Genomic DNA, 24256 nt, shown 5'->3' with positions numbered 1-24256 from the left:
ACACACACACACACACCAAACAAATAAATTCATGAAAATAATTTTTAAAAAGAGACATTGTTAGGGCTCTCAGTGTGTGTGTTATTTACACGAAGATTATTGCTAAAATTGCATCAGTGGCTGACAGCCATGAAATCTTCATTCAATCCACAACTGTCTTCATGGTGTTACATCAGAGGACCCTTAGAGGCAGTCTAGGTAATCACTCACTACATCGTCTGCAAACACCACCATATCTTATAGAAAAGACACCTTAATGTTTTATATTCTCTCGATGTTACTTCAGTTTCCTCAAAAAAACAAAAAACAAAAAACAAAAAACAAAGGAACCAGCCAAAAGAAAATTCTTCCAAAGACACCCCATTGGGTCTTGAAAAATGAACGCGAGATCCAAAAACAGAGCCACAAGATCCTGGAAGAAAGCCCTCCACCATTGCCTCTGGAGCTCCAGCAGTCACGTGGCATGGGTCCAGCAGGTAGAGTCCAGAATAGAGGGCAGGTCCCACGCCACATCTGCCTTTATCACTGTTGGCCAAGCCAGGGCTGGCCATATGGGTGTTGCTGCAGACTCCCAAACTGCCAGGGGTGAGAGGTGCAGGTGCCAGGTGAAGGCCGCAGGAGCCTGAGCATGGGGGCAGACCGGCTCACCCGAGTCTGAGAAACAAACTTCAGAAATCAGTGCCCTCTGTAGTCCCTCCAGGGCTCCTTTCTGAGGTCCCAGATGAAGAGCTCTCAGTGCTCGGGACAGGGCTGCCTACTGAGAGAAGCCCCCATGGGGGCCTCCGACTCATGGACTCACATGTTCACCATCATTTGTATAAAGAAGAGGGAACCCTCCAAGCACTAATTAGAAAGATAGAGCTGTTGTGTTTTCCTCCCCATCACCTTATCTTCTTTATTCAGTTCTTGAAGACTCAGCTATTAAAAGAAATTAAGTAATTCATCAAGCCCATTTCAATTACCTGCCGCTGATAACATCAGATTACAATTAGCATCTACAAATGAACCAAGTGCCAACTGCCAGGCTGAAACATAAGCTAATTTACTGCTAGGCTCTGCCTGCTGGAGACACAACTCTGGGACCTGGCAGCGGCACCTATTCAATATTCCAGCAGCAGTTGTGCAGTGTCCTGCAGGTACAGAGCACACGCTACAGGAGCACATGCTGACCCACCCATCTCTACTGGAGATGCAGACACCAACTGCATCTGCCAGAAAACCCTGGGCCCATCAAGCAGCAATGTTTGGACAAGTGGGGGGGGGCACAAAGGTTGACACAAATGTTACTATTATTTATCAGACACTGGATAGGTGGCTGTTTTGGAACTGAATCATTCTCCATAAGTCCTCTGGGGTATCATCAGAAAACTGCTTTGGAGATCTCTCTGTTTCTCACTGCTCCTTTTAACTGGGAAGGGACAGCCTTGTTCCTTCTTTTAGATGTCCAGAAAAATAAATCTGTATCAGAGCCATGGGGAATATTAATTCTTTTACATTTTTTTTCCATCTCCAGAGGTGTGTGTGTATTTCCACATCAGGACCATCAGGCTTAGATAATCTGCCCAGTCTTGTCTCTCTTCTCACACAGTTGGCTCCACACAGAGAGTGGGAGTGGCTACATGGTAGTGCAGAGTCCTCCCTCTGGAGCCTAATTCTGGAAGACTGACTGGAACCTTCTCCTCTCTGCTCACATGGCTCTGTGGTGAGGGCTGATGGATCCTCTGGAAGGCCTAGACCCCCATAAGGCATCCTGAGACCCTTCTCTAGGGCAGGAGACATTTACAATGGCTTTGGTTCTGTGGAAATGTTTGCAGCCTTGGACTTGGGCAGAGCAGGGCCATTGCTCCAGGCTGGTCTATAACCTAACTCACTTTAGGCTGGTGGGTGTAGCAGGTGTATGGCTGCAGCCTACAGCCAGTGAGGCTCCTGTTGGGGTTGTAAGGCTTAGAGTATCAAGCAATTCTGACTTTTGCCCTGTGGCCCTAGCAGACTCACACCCCTTACTCCTGGGATACCGGGTAAGTTTATCTCACAAGGATAGTGGCTGTGACAGAAAGTGCTAGAAAACATAAGCATAGGTTCATGCCAAGAACTTCCAGTGAGGTCTCACAGGCTGTGACAGTAGGGAAGTTGCTTTGAATACGGCCCTATGTGGCATTATGAGGATTTCCAGAGAAAAACACCTAACTGATCTAGATTCATTACTTCTATAATTATACCTATAAAGCCAGACCTCTTTCCTCTTGAAGAGAACCCAACATACAAACTGAAATTTAAAAAGAATGAAAGAAAATGATTACTGAAGGGACCAGCTCCTCATTTTGGCAGCCACAACAGCTTGTCTGACCTTGCCTTAGTCACTAGAAAGTCAGATCCCTGCCTCGTGGCAAGGAACCAATCAGAAGTTAGCTGGTGGCGCTATGCTTTATGGCTTTGAGTGTGCTTTACGGGCAAGTGCACAGCAATGACGCACAGAGCATAGCAACCACCCTGGGAGGGCCTATGGGCCATAACAACCAATTGGCCAATCAACACAGGGCAAGCCCTCCAAGCCTGGAGGCACACCAATCCTGAGCCTGTGCGTACCCCTAGACACTCCCCTTACGCTGCCCTACAAGATCTCTATGTAGCCTGTTCGAGCTGTCATTGCTAGCCATCCACCATGGTGGGTGGGTGTAAGACCCGAGCTAAGATGGGGTAAGCTCATTAAACAACAATAAAGCCTCATGCAGTTTGCAGCAAGCTTTCGAATCCGCCTGGTGATTGGGGTGACTGCGGTCGTGGCCTGAGACCCCGGAGGCCTGAGTTTTCCGGGGGTCTAACAATTACTAGCAACATCTTTTTCTTTTTTGTTGTTGTTGTTTTTGTTTTGTTTTTAGAGACAGGGTTTCTCTGTGTAGCCCTTATTGTCCTGAAACTCACTCTGCAAACCAGGCTGGCCTCAAAATTCAGAGATAACCTGCCTCTGCCTCCCAAATGCTGGGATTAAAGGCAAACACCGCCACTGACTGGCAGAACATTTTTTTTTTTACAAAATAATTTATGAGATTCTTTGAATAACCAAGTTGCACATGTTCACAGTGATTATTTACTTCACAAATCTATTCAGAGACTGCAGATAGCTAAGATATAGTGTATGCATAACTAAGGTGTATAGTATATGTGTATGTTATGTAGATAATACCTAACAGTATTGCAAGTAACCCTGGGAATTCAGAATTTTCTGGTTCAGATTGCCAAGATTCAATTTTCAAATGTGATATTAGGTAACTTTTCTTAGACTCCATAACTATTCCAGCAGACAGCCACAGGTTTTGGTCCCCATCATTTGCTGCTGCTGAGGAGCAATGCATACCTCCTGACACACACTTGCTAACATGACTCCCAGAAAGACTATCACTTCCGGGCTGGGACATGGGCTTTTGAGACCTTATAAGCCCTGTATGCAACAAGTTTCTGAGAATCAAGGAATTAGAAGTGCCACATTTCACACCCATTTGTATCCTCAATGCCCGTTGGTAGGAAGGACTGGCCATGAAAAGGGACATGAGTGCATGGCCCAGAGCAGCTCTGCACACACACCTGAATGAAAGCCAAAAGCTCCTTGGGGAGGAGCCACTGTTCTTACTAGAGGTAAGACTGCAGGAACCAGCCTGCAACTAATGCTCAACAAAATGTGCGGAACAAAGCATGGACTACTCAGGGGACAAACGGATGAGTGAACACTAGTCTTAGCTCCCTTTCATTCCCCAAATAAGTGACTTCCTAGACAAAAGATGTTGTTAAACGAGAAAGGACAGTTATTTTCCAGATAGACTGCTGGACAGTTGATAGACCTCCAACCTTGTTGGAACACACTTTCCATATCTCACTTTAGATCTAACACTGGTGACAACTAGGCTGAAACTGACATATGTGGTCACTGGCTTCCAAAAGAGTGCAGCTTTGCATCTATGCCAGGGGTGTAGCAAATTAAGTTGCCACCTTCCTGACAGAGATGGAGATGGGAAGGATATGAGTTGGGGGTGGGGCTGGAGGTGGGGTGGGTAGAGTCAGGACAGGGGTGAGGGCAGGTATGTAGGGGTAGAATGGGATTGGGTGTCGGGGGTCGAATATTGTGCGATTAGAAAGTGTCTTGGGGTCCAAACCTCTGGTTCCAGTAACCGGGAGCTCTGGTCTACATTGTATTTGCAGATGCTAGCTAATCTGCTAAGCTAATGGCTTAGCTTCAGTGGAAAATGTCCCCTAGTTTGCATCTCTACAGAAGTAAACATTTGAATAGACCTGCACCAGGGCTGAGGGTAGATGTAAGTGACAAGTGAGGACAGAGATAGTTAGGAGACAGATCTGTTGAGAGGGTCCAGAAAGATGGAAGAGAAATGGCCTAGTGGTCAGGGAAGCACGGTTAGATAACAGCCAGGAAGATGCTGAATAAAGAAGAGACTCCAGTTTTGCAGCATGGAACTGAGAGCTCTCTAAAGATGACAAGATGCCTGTGTTTCGTCTTTATCGCTGCTGGTTTACTAGGAATTTCCGAGTCCACGCTCCCCCACTCGGGCCGGACCTTGTGGCTTCTGTGGTCTGGGGCTGAGACATGCCGGGCCACGACAAGTGGGGATGGGGCAGGGCTGTGGGAGGTTATTGGGGGGTGGGGAAGGGGCTGGGATATGGGGTAGTGTGGGGATAGGGCTGGGCAGGGAATGGGGAGAAATAAGAGTGATTGTTTCCATTCTTACTTTCCTAATTACACTTCATCTGAAAGTGAAAGGGAAGTAATTCTGCCTGTTTTCCCAGTCAGTGAGAAGATCTGTGACAAGTGGAGCTAGAGAACATTAATTGGAACATCAGTCTAGCAACCTATTTCACAGGACATCAGAGGTCTGGGTTCAAGGTGCCCAAATTAGAACCACCAAAACCTCAAGGTGACAGAAACATTGCCCTGTAAGTACAGCCATTTGGAGCTTCAAGCCTGAAGAGGTGGCCATTCTCAAGGCCATTTCAGTCAGCACCAAATGCTGACCAAAGGCAGGAGGAAGTTACTCAGACGGTTTACAGGAATCCAGTGAGAAGTGGGTGACAGGTACGGATGCCTTCTCACCTCCACAAGCTACCATGCCCCTCACGACACAGGAAGCATCTGCAGTGGAAGATCTCAGTGAGCCAAGCTCACTCTCCTGGGCTTTGATATGGACCCTATACCCACCATATCCTGAAGCTTTCTTCTCTCTGAGCTCTACCTGTTCTTAATCCTGTGGTCCTGACTTGGTCTCCCTGGCTGCCTTTCTTCTTGACCTCTAAGATGTCACCTTGACACTTGCTTGTAGTTCTATTCACCAATGGTCCTTGAAGTGTGAAGAAGTCACTACTGAGATTGCAGAAAACTGAACTCACATGAGCTTTCCCAGCCCCTTTGCCTCTTCCAGTTTCTTTCCAAAGGCATCACTGTTCTAGTCACCCCAGCACACCACTTTGTGTTTCAACTTTTTTTTTTTTTCTAAGACAGGGTTTCTCTTTGTAACAGCCATGGATGCCCTGCAACTCACTCTGTAGACCAGATTGGCTTCGAACGCACAGACATCCGCCTGCCTCTGCCTCCTGAGTGCAGGGATTAAAGGCATGTGACACCACTGCCCCACATGTTTGAGCTCCTAATTGCTTGTTCTTAGCTGTGGTGGCTCAAAAGAAAATGCCCCCTAAGGGAGTGGCACTATTAGGAGATGTAACTGTGGTGTTGTCGGAGGAAGTGTGTCACTGTGGGGGTGGGCTCTGAGGTCTCATGTATGCTCAAAACACACCCAGTGAGACAGACCACTTCCTACTGCCTGTGAAAGACATAGAACCCTCAGCTACTTCTCTAGCACCGTGTCTGCCTGCATGCTGCCATGTCCCACCATGGTGATAATGGAAACTCTGAACTGTAAGAGAGCCACCCCAGTTCAATGTTTTCCTTTATAAGAGTTGTCATGGTCATGGTGTCTCTTCACAGCAATAGAAACCCTACCTAAATCATTAGCCAAATGTACTGAGAACCCACTCTGTGTAAGGCACTGACACAGACAACAAAGCACAAGGCAGCTCCTACCAGCCAGGAACTCTGAAGCCTCAGAAGTGACTATGCCTATTGAGTACACACATAACAGTGAACAGAGCAAGAGACCAGTGTTTAAAGTCTATTGGGCTCACACAAAGGAAATCTCTTACTAAAAGAGAGGCTACAAGCAATGAATAGAATTTGGTGTGATCCTGAAGTGATGGGCACACTGCAGACAAGAAGAAGGGGATAGCTCAAGGAAGAACATAAAAGCAGGAAAGGATGCCGAACTGGAAAATGGCGAGGTCAGAAGGGCACAGAGTAGGTGCAGAGTGTTCAGGAGATGTGGCAGGGACAGACAGAAGCCTGGATGTGTCCATCATCAGGACAGCTTTGACTGCAACGTAATGACTGACTATCGTATGGACACAGGATACCGCAGCCAACAAGTGGAGCTTTGAGAAGATAAGATTAGGGGCTGGAGAGAAGGCTCAGTGGCTAAGAGCACTGGCTGCTCTTGCAGAGGTCCCTGGTTCAAATCTCAGCACCCACATGGCAGCTTTCAGTTCCAGGGGATCTGACAACCTCACACCAATGTGTATAAAATAATAAAAAAGAAGATAAGCCTGACACTGCTGTAGAGGGTGGAGGGGACATGGATGTTGCCCGTGGAAGAGCTGGGCTGGCAGGTTCTTACAACACACTGGACAACTAGGGAGGGCAAAGCAGAGGACCACTGGGAGGACAGTGACTGAGAGTCAGCTGAAGCAAGGAAAGGGGGAAGAGATTGATGTCAGTGTGCTGTCAGGATGGAGCGGTAGGCTGAACAGTGCCCGCCATGGTCCTTCCCTGGAAATGGTTCATGGGGTGGAAGCGGTTACTCTGGTCTACTAGGCAGGCCTGACAGAGGCACATCTGTCCCTACTAGAGGAAGATGGTGCCTGGGGCAGGCAGGGGGACAACATGGTGTCAGAAGCAAACAGTGGACTTGTGAGCTGTAGGTAGTTAGGAAGGTGGCCGAGGCAAAGACACAGATCTCCCCAGGCCACTGCAGATGGGCTAGTCTTTAGCTCAGTGAAACTGATTTCAGATTCTTAGCAACAACTGCTCTGCGAGAGAATACATATCATTGTTTAATCACTGGTTTACAGCATTTAGTGACATCAGCCTTAGGTCCTCAACAGTTCAGCAAAGCCCAAATGGCCAGTGTTGGAAAGCCAAAGGTCATGTTTGGATTCAGTGTTTGAATACCGGCGTGAGATGAGATTCACTCGGTAAGCACCCGAACACGGGAAACAGCAGGAGGGTAGAGCTGGAAGGGGCAAGCAGAAAACAGGGGTCAAAGGTTGGGGGTGATAAACAGATAGACAAAGATCAGAAACAATGAAACACAAGAACCCTACCTGGAGGGAAGGGCACTTCCAAGACAAGGAGACTGAGAGGCTGAGAAGAGAAGCAAGCAGGCTCTGGGGAAGTGTGTCATGACTCCACTCCACACATGGGACAGGCTGCAGCCACGGAGCCTGCATCCCCAGATGTGTGAGACTACACATATGGTAAGGGGTCTGGAAGGTTCTACCACACCACTAACTGTAGCTAACTCTAGGTGTGGGGCAGAGAAGTTACATGAGGAGACAGGTGTCCTTTTCCAATATATTCACTTTTGTGAGTACTTTTTCCACAAAAGCATACACCACGGTTGTAACTTAAACAAACAAACAAACAAACAACAAAACCCCATTAATCTACACAAAGAACAGCCAGGAAGTAAGGACAGTGTCCTGCACAGAACAGGGCAGGGGGTTTCATTGGCTGCAGTGTGAGCCAACTCTGGAACCTCAAAAGGTCTCTCAGCTCCACCTGAGATGATCACTGGGGAGGGGAAAGAGCAAAAGCCAAATTGCTGAGGTTAAAAGTTAAGTGGGGACTTCCAGCTGTGGAGCAGCAGCTTTTCTCTGAGCCCAAACTGCTGTAGATAACCCACAGGAGGGGGAAGGGGGCAAACCAGAAAATACTGGTTATTAGTATTCAGGCATCTGTACTGGCCTGTCCTTGGGGTTCTGACAGGATACGTCCTTAGCTGCAGCCACTAAGAGCACCACCTGTGCACGTTCACTATGTTCCCTTTTAAAAGGGCCCTGCCCACCTCCCATATACTCTCTCTCTCTCTCTCATTCTCTCTCTCTCTCTCTCTCTCTCTCTCTCTCTCTCTCTCTCTCTCTCTCATTCTCTCTCTCTCTCTCTCTCTGCCTCTCTCTTCTCTTCTGCTGCCGCTCCTGTCCCCAGAGGCTGGTCTCCCCTCCCCCCTTCCCCCTTTTCCATTCACTTTCCGCCAGTAATAAACCCCTCCACTTAAGCTCTGTCACATGGTTTCTTTTCTCTGTTGTGCCCCCTTTTAAAAAATTACAACGCTGGTGAGCAGGAGCAAGCCAGTAAGCAGCACTCCTCCATGGCTTCTGCTTCAGTTCCTGCCTCCAGGTTCCTGCCCTGGCCTCCCTGGTTGATGGACCACAGGCTGTAATATGAGATCAAACCCCTTCCTCCCCAGCTTGCATTTGGTCATGGTGTTTATCACAGCAACAGAATCCCTAACTACAACAACCTGCCCCTTAAAAGCTGCAAAGAAAGGTTTCCCCTGCAACCCACAATAGGAAGAGGTTGACTTCAGTCAAGTCAACGGCCCGGAAGCGACAGCAACACATTGATGTTATTATACAGATAGATGCACCAGAAGGCAGGTTCTCTGCAAATCTCTCTAACAATGTGTGATACATTCCCACCTTACTGCACACAGAGAGTGTGGTGATACTAAAAACTCCAGGCAACCAACAACCAACCAACCATGACTATACTCAAACCAGTGAGTTGCACACTTTAAATGTCACAGTATGAGGCTATCTGTCAAACTAAAAAAAAAAAAAACAAAAAAATCAAAAACAGAAAAAACAACAAAAAACACACACAAACAGATCCAACCCCAAGATGACTCACATGGATTTAGCTGTCAAGGCTTTAAAAGCACACACCATGTCTAGATGAGGCTATGGAAAGGGAAAAAAATAACACCACAAACAAGTAAAATCTCAGTGCTAAAAACGGAAATATTAATGAAAAGAACCAAATGGAAATTCTAAAGCTAAAAAATGCAGTATGTATCTTAAAGTTCACTTCTGCAGGAAACAATGAGTCTGGCCCAAGAGAGAGTCTAGGCTTCTGGGCACAGTTGGGATGCTTGCCTGTGGGAGCATTGTGCTCATCTGTCAGCTGTGGAGGCATCACGTGGCTCTGTTACCAGTGTGCTTAATCTTGGGAACTTTGGGTCATGTGGTAGAAACCGGTCCTCCATGGCATGGTTGGCTGCATCTACATGAGTGAGGTTCAACAACAAGTGGGTACCACGGCTGATGAGCCTTCCTGGCTGGTGCCATTTGCCACTGCTCAGGAGAGTTGGTGCTGTCCCCAGAACCAGTGGGGGAAAAAACCGACAGTTCCATGCTGGGAACTCAGCTGGCCTCTGCCAGAGATTAAGTGGCACCCTACACCATAATCACCATTATAAATATGGCCACCAACAGCCAGGCATGGGACAGCAGGTTCTACATTCATGAGCACATACTTGGGTGTGTGAACCAGACACATAAAAATTTAAAACTCTGAGACACTATATTGTCGTTAAATTTAGGTCTCACTTTGCTGTGGTCAGAGACTATGGGGTTTCCAAAGGAATGACATTCCTGAGACTTTCACCAGGCCAAGCAGATGGCACTACTGTTCAGATCATCTTTGTCTTTTCAATTTTAAAAATATATGTTTACCAGTTGTTAAGAATGCCCATTTACACTTGGGAGGCAGGGGCAGGTGGATCTCTGAGTTTGAGGCCAGCCTGGTCTACAGAGTTCTAGGGAAGCCTGTCTTGGTCTTGGGGTAGGGAGGAGAGAAAGTGCCCATTCAGAAGAAATCTCTGCCTATTGCTGTAGATTGTGGATGTGTTTGTTTCTTTCTTTGATTCCATGAAACACTATATCCCACAGGCTAACGCTCAGTTATGATTTGTCTGTTCATTCCCTCCTATTCCACCCCAACCCCTGCCTCAGCGAATCACTTTAATTCTAAAGTGAACTAACCTATGCTTCACTGAACATAAAACATAACTTTCTCTTTTTCTGAGTTGCCTTTACTTATTTTGATACAATGAGTACAAACTGGCTGCAGCTGTGTGAGTGACACCCACAATGCTTATGCCACTCTGATGCAGCGTGTGGATTGCATGAGACTGCTGGGATTTTGGACACTAACTGTCCTTTGACTCCTTTTTGGTCATTAGTGATATACCTTTCTCTTAAAGTTTACATTTAATTATTTACTTATGTTTGTTAAGTACGGAGAACAGAGTTAGGCAGTAATTTTTCTGTGAACTTCTATGTTTTTACACTTTTATTTCATATGTGTGAGTGTTTTGTCTATGTGCATATCTATGCACTGTGTGTGTGTGCCTGGTACCCATGAAAGCCAGGACAGGGTGTCAGATCCCCTGGAACTGGAGTTTCAGACAGTTGTGAGCCACCGTGTGGGTGTGGGGGATTGAACCCAGGTCCTCTGCAGGAGCAGACAGTCTCTTACCATGGAGCCATCTCTCCAGCCCCTTTCTGTGACCTATTCTTTTAACATTTAATGTAATCATTCAGTTGCTGGATTTTGGGTCACCATCCTACCATGTTTCCCTTTCTCCTTTATACCCCTCTCCCTTGTTTTCCTCTTCTGCCTGCTTGTTTGGTAGCTGTAACTTTTTGTTTTTCTTGGAAGTTGCTCTGAAGATTTCAAGTGTTCATCACAGTTTGGAGTCCACGTTGAGCTAATACCAGAAGGTTTCCTGTGAGATCTAAGTACCTGGCAGCCTTGGAAATGTGTCTGCTTCCACCTGCTGTATTAGATGGTGCAGCTGCCACACCTATCACTATATACTTGCCTTATTTTTAATACAGTACTATATTTTTGTTTTCAACGGTCTTTTAATCACTTAAGAGGAAAACAATGTTTTGTTTACCCATATATTTACCAGTTCTGGCACTCTCTTTCCTAAATATCTGAGCCTCCATATGGTAACATTTTCCGTCTCTCCAAAGGGCTTCATTCAACATTTCTTATGGTTCTCTTCCAGTGATGAGCTCTTCCTTGTGGCTCACCTAGAATATTCTGTGCTTGCCTTCATCCCTTTTAAAGTTTGTTTCGCTCACTTTGTTTTTGTTTTCATTGTTTGCTTGTTTGGCTTACTTTGAGACAGGATTTACTTTCAAGTCCTGGGTGAGTCTTGGTCTCCTGGGTGCTGGGATCACACACACACACACACACACACACACACACACACACACACACACACACACACACACACACACACACACTCGGTTCATCCTCATTCTTGAAGAATAGTTTTTCTGGATACAGCATTCTAGGCTTGATGGGAAATTTTAATCTTTCTTTTAGCACACCTTTAATCCCAGCACTTCTGAATCAGAGACAGCGGAGTTTGAGGCCGGCCTGGTCTACATACCAGTTCTAGACTAGCCAAGGCTACCTAATGAGACCTTTATTTCAATGCCCCATCCTCACCAAATGTCTCCCCAGTGTTTTTGAGCCCATTTGTTTCTGAAAGACTTCAATGTATGCACCTTTTCATTTTCCTTGACTGCTTCTGAGATTTCCTATAACATCAGTTGAAGCACTTGGACTATAATGTGCACATTACAGCTTAGTTTTGAATTTTCTTTCACTTTTTGAATCTGCATCTATCAGCTTATCTATCTATCATCTATCTACCTATTATCTGCCTATCATATATCTACCTGTTTATCTATATCTGTATATCTGTCTGTCTGTCATCTATGTGCTTTGTATGTATGTATGTATATGTCCTTTTATCTAACTTCCATAAAATGTAAGCAATTTTTATCTATTACTTTTTCAAATACTTTTCTTGGCCCGTTCCTTCTGCTTTGTACTTAGGAGACGTGGGCCATGGTTCTCTTCCTGTTTTTGATCTTCTTTCTCTCTTCATAGGCTTGAAAAATTCTGTCAAAAATATATTAAAATTCACTAAGTCAAGGCTGGGAGACAGCTCAGTGGGCAAAAATTATGGCACAAGTGTGAGGACTTGTGTGTGTTTGGATCCCCAGCACCCATGGAAACTGGATACTCATGGTAGCCAGCCTATAATCCCAGTGCTTGGGAGGCAGAGACAGGGAAGCCCTGGGACAAGCTAGCTAGCTAGAGGAGCCAAACCAGATCAATGAGTTCTGGATTAGTGATTGGGGACACCCAGTGTCAGTTTCTGGTCTCTGTACACATATGCATCCACACACATGCAAACCACACACACGCATGCACATCATGTATACACAGTATTGCACAGTCTCCTGTCATCTCTTACTGCACATTGGTGAGAGCAATCCAGGTGTCTGTCAGACATGCCCTGCCCTGCCCTCCCAGTTCAGTCACTCATGAATAGGACTCTGAGTCCATGAAGCCCCCAGGACCTGCTTATCTTCTCATACCCCTCCTCCTAGCTCTAGGTTTACAGGCTTGCATGACCAAACCAAAACTCAAGTCCTCATGCTTGCTCAGCAAACACTCACCCACTGAGCCATCTCTTTAGCCCAATGATTTGATTATTGATTTTTTTCTGCATTGTGCTAGGAACTGAACCATGGGCCTCATATATACTAGGCAAATGTTCTACCACTAAGCCCTACTCCAGACCTCAAATAGCTTAAAATTAAACAAATGGCCCAAATAAAAATCATAAATGATCTTATAAAATTATTTAAGCTCAACGAAAGGGAAAACAATATATAAGTCATGTGGTGGGTAAAGCACTGTTCAAAGTAAATGCAAGACCCCTAACATGACTGTATTGAAGGGAATGGGGCACAGTCAGTGGACTCAGGCTTCACGATTGGTAGCTAAAACAAGAACTCAGAGGAGAGGGGATAAAATTACACAAGACACAAGCAGAAACAAATGGAAGAGCAAACATACACCGCCAAGGCACTATCAGAAGTAAAGATTGGGTCTTCTTAAAAAAAAAAAATCAAGAAAACTGATAAATCTCCAACCAGAATGATCTAGAAAAATATCTATGTATGAGGAAGGGATACAGCATTTCTCCACATTCAGTAATGTGGAGACTGCATGATGTAATTTCTAGAGAAACTACTGAAAAACATGAAAAGAGGTAGATAAAACAGCAAGTAGATGAACCCCTGTTGCTCTGTGACATTTTCCCAACTGTTTCTAGTTCTTCAAAGGCACAAGACTTTTTGGGTGTCTACATCCCTTAAATACATTAAACAGGATTAATTATATAGTGAGGAGTCAATAAATAATGATAATCAATAGAATGAATGAATAATACAGCCAGGAACTTACTTCTTTGGTTCTTCCAGACATGATGAACCCAGGACCCACAGGCCAAAGACAACTGTTAACATAGCCCCAACTAAAAGATGGGACTTTGGTGTGTGTGACTCAATGGTACAGTTCTCTTTCTTTCTTTTTTTTTTTTTTTTTTTTTTTTTGAGACAGGGTTTCCCTGTGGCTTTGGAGGCTGTCCTGGAACTAGCTCTTGTAGACCAGGCTGGTCTCGAACTCACAGAGATCCGCCTGCCTCTGCCTCCCGAGTGCTGGGATTAAAGGCATGTGTCACCACCACCTGGCTCTTATACTTTCTTTCTTTCTTTCTTTCTTTTTTTGGTACAGTTCTCAAGTGTTAATAGATGACAACATCATGCCCTCATGTCAAATGGCTGAAGACTCCTACAAGTCTAGACTCCCATTCTGGCCTCAAGGTCATTTTCAAAGCCAGACCCGGCAGACCTTTGTGGCACATGGCATTTTTTTTTTCAAAGAATATAGTTAAAAGCAGCAGAGGTGGTGCGAAGGGAAGAGAAGTGCTACTATGGCATCAGTGGGATGGAGACATCTGTGTGTGAGTTCACTTAAGAAAAAGACTCACTAAAGTCTCTGCCAGCGGTATCTGAAACCCAGGCAGATCCCAGTGAGGTTGCCTTCCTATCCTCTCCCCAGCCAACCCTCCAGAGCTCACAAACGGCCAGGGTGCTCTGGCTCAGCAATGAAGTCAACTTAACACTTCCAAACATGCCTGCATCTTCTGTCCCTGTGTGGCTTCCCGTGTTTGGATACAGAGACCAGAGACTTCATCAAAGCACCTGATTTCCTGTTACCCATGACCTTTTGTTAGTCTCATTAAATTGTAACTAAATACCAAATCAACTACAAATACATCTTCCTTATGGGTCTTTCATGAAATGATTTTGCATTTATACTAAAACTATCAATATTATTCTTTAATATACATAATTTTGAGGGAAAATTACTCCGTGGGTTAATTCACCAAGTAAAGTCACCCCTGTTCTATTTTCCTCAGGCCCTTAAGTCATGTACAGCTCCCCACCACCCCTGTGCTCTCCTCTCTATTAGAGAGATATTTGCTCTTCTCTCTGGATGGGTTCAAAGGTCAGGTGTTTTGTTTCTCAGAAGGTTTTAGGTCTCAGAGCACAGGAGAGATGAGGTGATTTATGGTAGGCAGGTTCAGGCGGTATAGCCGAAGGAAAGATACAACAGGAATTCTTTGAACAAAAACACACAAGCTCTCCAAAAAGAGAGCAGCTGCTCCAGCCATTTCTGGCCTAGGCCACTGGCCCAGGTGTCACAAAGGCAGGCCCTTACCCAGATTGGAGGATGCACGGCCCTCCGCAGCCCGGTCCTTGAGGTCCTCGGCAATGCCCAGCTGCTGCTCATGGTACTGTTTCGCCCTCTCTAAGTCCTGCATGCACCTGGCAGCATGGCCCAAGCCGGCATAGGCCCGCATCTCAATGGACTTCTCCATCAGCTCCTGTGCCAGCTCCAGCACACAGTTGTGGTAGGACATGGCCTTGTCAAAGTTCCTCCGGTAGTGGTAGGCACTGCCCAGGTTGCTGTAGGCTCGGGCCTCCTCTCGCTTGCTCCCCAGATCCTTGGCTATCCGCAGGTGCTGCTCATGGCATTGCACAGCATTCTCAAAGTCGCCCATGGCAATATACACAGCTCCCATGTTGCCGAGTTCCCGGGCTTCAGAAAGTTCGTCTTTGGACTGCTTGGCAAGAAGAACGCACTGTTTGTGACTGGCCAGAGCATTTGGATAGTCTCCGATGGCTGTGTACACATGGCCCAGACTGCTCAGGGCTGAGGAAGCTGCCTGGAGAGGAAAGACAAGGCAGGGAAATGAGAACACAACAGAAAATGGTTTTGGTTTGTTTCAGCAGATGAAACTTGAGAGTCGTCTGGAATTATCAATCCAGCTTCCAGCAGTATTTCTACCAGGAGACCACAGACCCATTCAGAACTGACAAAAAGCACATCCCATGGTGAGCTGCTAACATAAGACAGTGGCCACGTAAGCAGTGTTATGCTGAAGCTGACCTCACAGGAACAGGTGGTGTTTCGTGTGGTTTTCATCTGGAAGACGTATTGAAATTCCTAGCGGTCACTGTCACTACAGCTCTGTCAGTGCTCACTAGCTTCTGAGATGGAAGACAATGTTGGAAGATGCCCAAATCTCATGTTAAGCACAGGACACTGGAGGACCCCAGCATGGCTCTATTCCCTGAACACAGGATGCTAGGGGACCCACGAATGGCTCTGTGCCTGGAGCAGTAGCCCTGTGTCCCTTGCATCTCTCTCCCAAAGCCAATGGCACGTGTTGAGGGGGCTGCTTTCCACCATGACTTATAATACTGGGGGCCAGGACCCTCTGTTCTCTTATCCCGCTCCCGAGAGTAACTTGTGGCTTAGATCTGAACCAGAATCAAAGGAGAACTTGGGGTGGGATCCCGCTAACACCTCAGAACTGGGCAGACCCTGCTTGACTGGCCGTGCTTCTGCTGCTCATGTTGATCCCCAGCTTCCCTTCTCAGCACAGAGAAGGGCTACCTGCCAGGACCCCACCCATTGCACACCGGTCATCTGTATCAAATCCTGTTTGTCTTCAAGGTCCTAATGGACTGGTGGTATAGCTCAGCAGTAGAGTATTGCCAACAGGCTCACAGGGTCCTGAGTTCAACCCCCAGCACGGGAAAAATAATAAAGATTTGAGTTTTACAGGTCTTAGTGAAAATGACTCTATGCCAGTAGAGTACTACACAAAGGCGTAAAACAAGCAGCAAATCAAAGCATCAAAGAAAAGGCCATATGCTCTCCGGCCCCTACCAAGTATGTCGGTCTTAGACTCCAGTGCTTGGTTTTTAAGTCCTTTGTGTAGAGATATAAAAGGGACGTTATGCTCGGCTTTCCCTTTCCTTTATTCTGAAACTTGGAAGCTTGCCTCCCTTTCTCTCCTTAGTCACATGTGTGCAGTCATTTGGCATGTGGTCCCCTTTCTTTATGCTGCTTCCACCTCTGTAATATGAGCATGTGACCCCAGAAGACAAAGGGCGTGCGTGGTCACAGGGGCCTCCAGCTAGAGAGCAACAATGAGGCCATGCTGTCCCTGTGAAGGAGGGCCTTCCTTTCTCAGACAAGTTCCTCTGTGCCTTTCCGGGGAGTTTTATTAATATTTCATAGAGATGAGTGATGCACTCTCCCCATTTGCTTTGCTCTGTGAGGTAGCAGTTTTTGCTAAGAGGGTCTGAGACCATTTCCACAGTTCTTCTGGTTGGTGTGTTTGCAAAGTGAACTACATTGAGTTTCTTTTATCAACACACACGTGTTCCCATAAGAAGATATTTAGAAATAAGAGAGGAAACAGATACTTGTAAATTTGCATTTTTGTTCTGAGTAGTGAGGATAGATACAGTTCTAGGGATGTTACGATGCTGTATTAGTTGGATCCTGGCTGAGGCAGCAATGATGTCACAAGGCAACATGCCACTAAGACAATGTTGGCCTCATGTCCCTCCTCTGAGCATCAGAGGGACAAAGGGCGGGATGCCACGTCCCTCTACTGCTCAAACTCCACCAGCACTCACCCTGGCCCCAGTGTCTTTCCTTTTCCACGTGGCTTCTCTTCCATCTAAACCCCACTAGGGAGGCTACATTCTAGACCACCACCTATTCCAAACCACTGACCTTTTGGTAGGATGCACAGGCTCTTCTCTGGGAAGCCAGGCAGCTAAGGACCAGATACACTGAGCTCAGCTATTTGGGTAGCCTACCTCTGGGACTTGCAGCAACTGAACAGCTCTAAGCCTTGGTTTCCAGACAGACATTTCTACCTTCCACAGCAACAAGCCAGGAGCTGAGTGTTTTCAAATGTAGCCCCAAGCCCCTGTCAAATGTGTAAGCCATAAATAATTCACTAGCTAGCTTCACAGAGCAGATCTGGTTGGAGGCAATGAGCCCTTGAACAGTGTAGCAGACAGATTTATAAGACTCAGGCAGGCACAGCAACCCAGGTGTCACTGTGCTTGGATATTTCTGGTTTATGGCAACTCCAAATGATGGTTTGGAGAGCTAGTGTTTCTGAGTCTTTATTTCTCTAAATGCCAGGAAGACACAGGAGCTGCCTCACTGAAGCTCTGTGAGCATGAGGAGAACTCCCTTCCAGGGTGTGTGGAGAAGACTAGGACATCAGCCCTTTCCTTCCATCCTCCCCTTAGCTCTGTAGAGCTGTCAGGCAGCTCATCGGGCAGGACTCTGTGATGGCAGAGCATGCACCATAGCTTCTGAAGCCAGGGGTGGGCTCGGCACAGGACAAGATAGAACTGGGTTGAGCATCAGAGTCACTTCACCTCTTCTGTGCTTATAGAATAGTGCTGATAACAACACGGTACACACTTGGAAGGGCTGGGCTGGCATCCAATTGAACCATGTCTGATAGCACCATGGTAATGGTGCCATGCAATGGTGTGGTGCTCTGTAAACTCACAGCCAAGGTACATGGGTGCTGATGACCCCGAGCCACTTGAGCTGGGCTCTTACCAGGCAGCCACAAGAACAGCCACTGAAAACGAACATCTATATTCCTATCAGTTTCACAGGAAATAAAATCTAGTGTTTTACAGCCCCTGGGCAAATAACATGTGATGGTATTTATCAGCTAAGTGTGTTTGAAATTAATCACTTGTCATTGTTCGTACTCCCAAAGAATAAGGGTGAACCTGAAACGGTTTCAGGTTATTAGGGGGGGAATACAAAGGCCCCCTGTCGACCGGGAATCCCAGGCCCACTGCACACAGACACTATGTTTGCAATGAGGCTCATGCTGCCTTTGTCTATCGATCTCACTAGGGTTTCTGTGCCAGAAAAGCCGCAGCTGCTTCCCACAGAGGACACATCTGGGAACATCTGTATTGAACACTAAAATGCACACAGAAAACATCACTAGTAATCTATCTGGGCAGAAGAACACAATGGTTTCCTCTTTTTACAAGACAGAAATGAGTCGTGTTCTTGCCAAAGCACAGCCCCAGCTGCAGGCTCAGGCACTGAGGGCCAGCCACCTCGCCACCCCGCCAAGCTTCCTGAGGCCTGAGCTAGAGCCGGAACTTCCTCCACACAACAACCTATCTTCAAGGGTCTGAGTTTGAGAAATAAAATATGATTTACACCAGAACCACACTGACGACATGACGTTAAACAAGGCTCTGAGGGTGTACATGTTTTCCTCCCATCTGGCACGTGTTCCCCTTACTGCGTGCATATTTTTCATAGTGGTTATATTTTGCTCTGTTACCTGAGGAATATTCGGTGTGATTGCCAATTGATTAATTGCATGTACTTGGGGAGACAGGGACTGTATTTGCAAGTAGTAGCAGAAATATTGATTTTCCCTTTTACTACCCAAATCCACGTGTATGATGTACTCCCTTCCAGCTCAGTGCTCATAAACCCCGGATCCTACATTGAATAACCAACACCCAGCCAAGGAACACAGAAACATGGAGGGGCTCTGGATTCAGACATGCAGTGATCTGCAAAGTGAACTAAAGAATGCTGAGGAGCCCAGGCTCCTTCCCCATGAGAGCTTGGGACAGCCCAGGTAAGGGCTTGCAGATATTAGTTTCTCTTCCTACTCCAACAGACTCAGCTTTAGTCATTTCAGAAATGTGGTAAAAGATGACCAGGAAATATAGCACAAAATTGTGTCACCACAACTAAAAAGACAACAGAAGCAGCTGAACCCCTGATGGCAGGCAGCACTATTACCTTCACTTGCACAAAGTAGCACAGTCCTCAGGTTACTGCTCTGCAAATATCTGCCTAACTGGACTTGGTCCAGTTAGGGGTGGACTTGGTCACTTGTCCCTTTGCTGTGACTAAAGAAACCTGACACACTCGCTGAAGGGAAGAAGGATTTATTTTGGCTTAAGGTTCAAGGAGCTGTAGCCTGAGGGAAGACGTCACAGCGAGGATACCTTGGATCTGGAGTCAGGAAGCAGAGAGTAAACAGCAAGAGGAGTCAGACTGTCAGACTTTAACGTCCACTCCCAGGGACCCACTTCTTTCTGGCAGGCTCCATTTTCTCAAGGTCTACAACCTCCCAGATCGGATCCCGTGATTCCAGCACTTAGGTGGCTGGCGCAGGAGAATTAGAAGCTTGAGTTCAGCCCAATCCATACAGCAAGACCTCACTTTCAAACCAAAACAACACAGCCAAAGACTTTCAAACAGTTAATGATTAAACTGTGGCATTTATGAGGCAGTATGAGGCTAAACTGTTTGTCTATCAAGCCACAAAAAAGACATAGATGAAACCGGAGATGTATGCTTTGGTGAAAGAGTCCATCCGGCCTGAAATGTCTTCTTTCTGCATTCATTCAGGACCAGGCAAGCTTCAGAGTGAAGACGTTCCAGGGGATTGTGAGTGGGGGCATTATCAGGTAGAGCACAGGGATTTTAGGGCACTGAAAGCGTTCTGCATGATACAATAGCAGATATGTGACATTTACGTTTGTAACACAGAATGAATCCTACTGTAAATGTCAACTTTAGTAAACAATACATCAACATTGGCTCATCGTTTGTGAGATACATACCATACAGAAGATGTCAATAAATGAGGAGTAGATGGCAGGCAACTGTGTGAGAACTCTATTTCCCCAATTTTCTGCTCTAAAAGAAGGCCATTAGTTGAAAAATTATTTATACATAAATATGAGATTCTCTCTTGGGGGCAGGGGTGGGTGGGTAATTCCAGGAAACAAACAGCCTACACAAGGCATGATGTAGATGTGTGTGCTGAGCCCAGGAAGCAGATTCTGTATCCAGTGTGGACAATCCCAGGCTTTTCCCAAAGATGGCTTCTTCTGATCATCATGCCAAACTTGGCATGTGAGACAAAGCAGTGTGCACAGAGGTGTAGTGACATCCCTAAAGGTACTAGCTAATAACATTGCAGGGGAGTGCCATGCACAGCAACTCCAGCCCTGGCACTGGGTATGTTCAAGCTCTGCATGGAATGACCAACAGGGACTGCAGGGGCGTTTGTACTGCCATACACAGGAGGGGGAGCCATAAAGACAAGGAGAATAAAACTAATTCAGACAGCAGTACTGTACTAACAGAAGGTAGTTGCTGTGGTGTGGTACAGTGTAGGTACCAACAGAGGGCAGTTGCTGGGGTGTGGTAAAGTGTAAGTACTAACAGAGGGCAGCCTTCAGGGCTCCTCTCCTTTCTGCCTGTGTGAAGCCAACTGGAGGCGCACCCAGCCTCAGCTAATCAAGGTGATCATTTCTGGGAATCAGTAGGCATTGGTAAGAGCACATGTCCCCGCATCCTTCCCCTCTGCTGCTACAGACGGTCCCATCTAAACCCATCTGCATGTGTCACTGTGTACAAGAGCCCTGGCTGGTCTGTAGTGAACAGAGAGTGGGCATGAGAAGTCAAGCTCCGCTTTAAGCCATGGATCTGCTGGGAGTGGTTGTTATTATTGCACAACCCACCAATCCTGACTAACGCTCCACTGAGCATAAATTAGTAACTTCACTCTCCAGGAGACATCTTCCTGAGAGTCAGCTATGAAGGCTAACTATCCAGTGGCCCGTGTGTGACTGGTCATGTGCCAGTCACACAAGCTTCTGCAATGGAACTTTAGTCCATTCTATTAAAAAACAGTTCGAGAAGAACTGGCACCTAAATTGGTGTTAGACAATTGTGACAGCCTTGGGTGTGTCTAGGCGCAAAGATCAACCAGGCTTCTCCAAGTCACAGAGAATCAATACTTAGGGAGAACCCATAGCTACCTAGATACAAGCCCAGAGAACATGCACAGCTCAGTTAACAGGTGTATTAGAGCCTGGGCGCCTGAGCTGACAAAGTAGTTCTCATGAAGAGTGGATGACAGTCAAGGGCTCCTGGAATGTCCACTCAGTGGTCACAGAAGACACCTGGACAAACACTACAGGCATCTCCTCACGCTGTCAGTGTCCATGATGCCACCCAATGACAGTTTCATGGCAAAAAGAAAAAAAAAAAGTTCAGAATTCAGTGCTTCTGCAAACAGGTGCCGTGGCTTCATTCTAAAGAAAGTGTCAATCTAGTGACACCATACTTATCTCTGTGCCACTGGGAGGCTGACGGTCAGACCACAAGCTTCCCTGGAATGGAAGAGTGTGTACACACTGCCTGGCTGCACTGTGAGCTGACCCTAATCCCCTCATTAAGCCCGATGCTCCTTTCACATCCTGCTCCTGCTTCTACACATGCTTCTTGGATCAAAGTACACAGATGAATGAAACACAAACAAAAGCAGTTAAAATCTGAGGGTCTAAGTGGGGAAACACTTCCTACATGGGGTCTTGCAGGACTGTGAACAAACAGCCAAGAGAGAGGAAACCTAACTGTACCACATAAACGGGGAGGCGTGTGAGACTCAAAAGTTATTTCCGAGCTGCCCTGTTCCATGACTGGTGTCAGGGTTATTCATAGTCATCCAACCAGAATGTCCCGAACTCTAAACCTCAGCTTGAAGGAATATTACACAATTACTGTATAAACAGTATGCAGAGTTGAATGCCTTTCTGGTGCGATACAATGGCTGGTGTGAGTCTATATTCCGGGCTTACAGAGTCATTAGTAACAGTTACGGGTTCTCCATGGTAACCCGGCAGCCAGAGGACTTTCATAAAAATTATTTTTATCCAAATTATATTAGGGTTGGAAGAATAATATAATGTCACAAAGATCTATTACCTAGGCGCAAGAGCTTCCATCACAGGTGATGAATTATTTATAATGGCCAGCATTATACGGCAATGTTTTCAAACGGAGGATTTGTAAATGTCCTTTGCAGATGCAAATGAACAGATTAATAAGGAAACAAGCTTTCTGGTGTGAGAAGCTGGGATGACAGATTAGCTATTAAGAGCAATTTATAGGTCATAAGATACGAAAGCTGGCAAGAAACACTGCCACTGTCGGCTCTAGAAATAGTAAAACTGCATCTGGTTTCCCAGGGGTTTCCTGTTGGACATTTTAATTACACCAGAAAACTGCCAGAATTTATAATGATTTCATTTTTTGAAAACTTGATGCCCTGTGTAAACTTGGTGTAATACAACATCATTGGTGCTGTGTGCCATCAGTGCCATGCCACGATGCAGCCGCTGAGAGTCGACAACTTCTGAATGGCAGGGAGAAACTTCTCCTAGTGGCTAGTCGGCATTGCCCAGGGCTTCTCCTCCTGCTTTTGCACCCTAGTGACCAGGCTACAACCTAGGAGGACCTCATAGCCACTACTCTCGGAAGCTCTTCAGCCACAATGATTGTCAAAGTAGACACCTGGAGCAGTAGCAGCTGTTCAAGAAGAGTTAGGCGGGTCAAGCACCAGGAGATAGCCTTGTCTCGGAGGCACTTCCCATGGCAGAGTTCACTCCAGCGTGATGTTGTTTTAGTTCCATGCCATCGCTCCCAGACACCCTGCATTTATGGTCATTTCAGTGACTATAAAACACTGTTCCTAAGGGGTTGGAATGTAACAGATCACCTCAGAAGGCAGTATTTACACTGAATCATAAAGCCTGGGTTTGGTAGGATGGGATACAGGGAGGAATGTGGAGGAAGACAGATGGAAAACACACCCGTACATGAGTGTCCCAGCAAGGGACAGCTTGTGTGCAGATGCTAGAGGATAGCTTTTAAATTGGGTGGAAAAAGGACCCTTGAGGACCCAGAGAGATGTTTTGGAACTGAACAACTGAGAACTTCTGCTTCCATCTGGGAAGGGATGCTACCGCACCGTCCCACGAGAAAGGCCAGGTTGTAATAATGGTTGCTGAGGCCCTCTGACAAACACAGCTTCCGGATGTTCAGGGGCAAAGATGGTAACCTCAGCTCTCTGCTGTCTCACTCACTCTAGCAGATCCATCCTCTTCCCCTGTGGGGAATGAGGATTCCAAACCCAGATTTCAGCATGAGAGGCAAAGGGCTTTTAGAGCTGAAGGCGGCTTTATGCTTATACATCACCCAGGCTACTGGCTTCAAGTGTCACCTAATCATCTAGCCCTACTAGCTTGAACATGAGATTTGAATGACTGAAGGTACAGTCATTGAAGCATACCTCTGTGGTCCCAGCTATTTGGGAGGCTGAGGTAGGGTTGCTTGAATCCTAGAGTTCAAGAACAACTTGGGCAGTGTACCAAGACTCCCATGTCAAACAGACCAAAGTGAAGCTCCACTGCTCAGGTGGGCTTCTTCTATAGTAGCCCCAGTGGGTACCTGGGGTACCCATGGGACACTTTAGAGTATTCTGAAAAACATCTGCCAAGAAAATCTCTCAATTTCCTTAGATGTGTGTGGAGTGCCACCATCTTGGGTGAGGGTCAATCTTAGTAACTAGGGAAGGACCAGGACCAGTGCCAGGTCTCCAGTCCCAGCAGGTGCCTCCCCCAGCCACTCATCCCAAGTCTCCATGGCCTTCACTGACTCTGCTGTGACTGGCACAAGAAGCAAATCTATACATATTCTTCCAGTGACCAGTCACAAGCTGGTCACTCCCGCTTCCTCATCATTTGGGCCCTGCATTAAGCAGCCCACCGCGTTTAACAGCCCCAATATGTTCAGCATCTGAGACCAGCTCCAGAAAACACTAGTTTTATTTAGTATTTTTTATGTCAATGCTGATTATCTATATACTAAGTCCATCTAGAGTTAATTTCTGTCCATTTCATTTTTAATGATAAGTTTAAATATTTAAAAAATAATGTGGCACTATTAACCAATGAGGTTTGTAATATT

At 46.3% G+C, this 24256-nt stretch overlaps 1 protein-coding gene across 2 annotated transcripts in view; it reads right to left on the bottom strand.

The window, feature by feature from the left end:
* Ttc28 (tetratricopeptide repeat domain 28) overlaps positions 1 to 24256 on the bottom strand; it is a 400070-nt gene that overhangs the window by 88804 nt on the left and 287010 nt on the right. For both annotated transcript variants that reach the window (XM_027415916.2, XM_027415917.2), the window contains one exon: positions 14774 to 15281. In XM_027415916.2, coding sequence (XP_027271717.1) covers positions 14774 to 15281 — 508 coding nt within the window. The remainder of the gene's footprint in view (positions 1 to 14773; positions 15282 to 24256) is intronic.

Source organism: Cricetulus griseus, chromosome 4 (assembly GCF_003668045.3).
Source record: "Cricetulus griseus strain 17A/GY chromosome 4, alternate assembly CriGri-PICRH-1.0, whole genome shotgun sequence".
NCBI classification, from domain to species: domain Eukaryota; kingdom Metazoa; phylum Chordata; class Mammalia; order Rodentia; family Cricetidae; genus Cricetulus; species Cricetulus griseus.
Note: the sequence above shows the minus strand (reverse complement) of the source record. Positions and strands in the feature narration are given on the sequence as shown.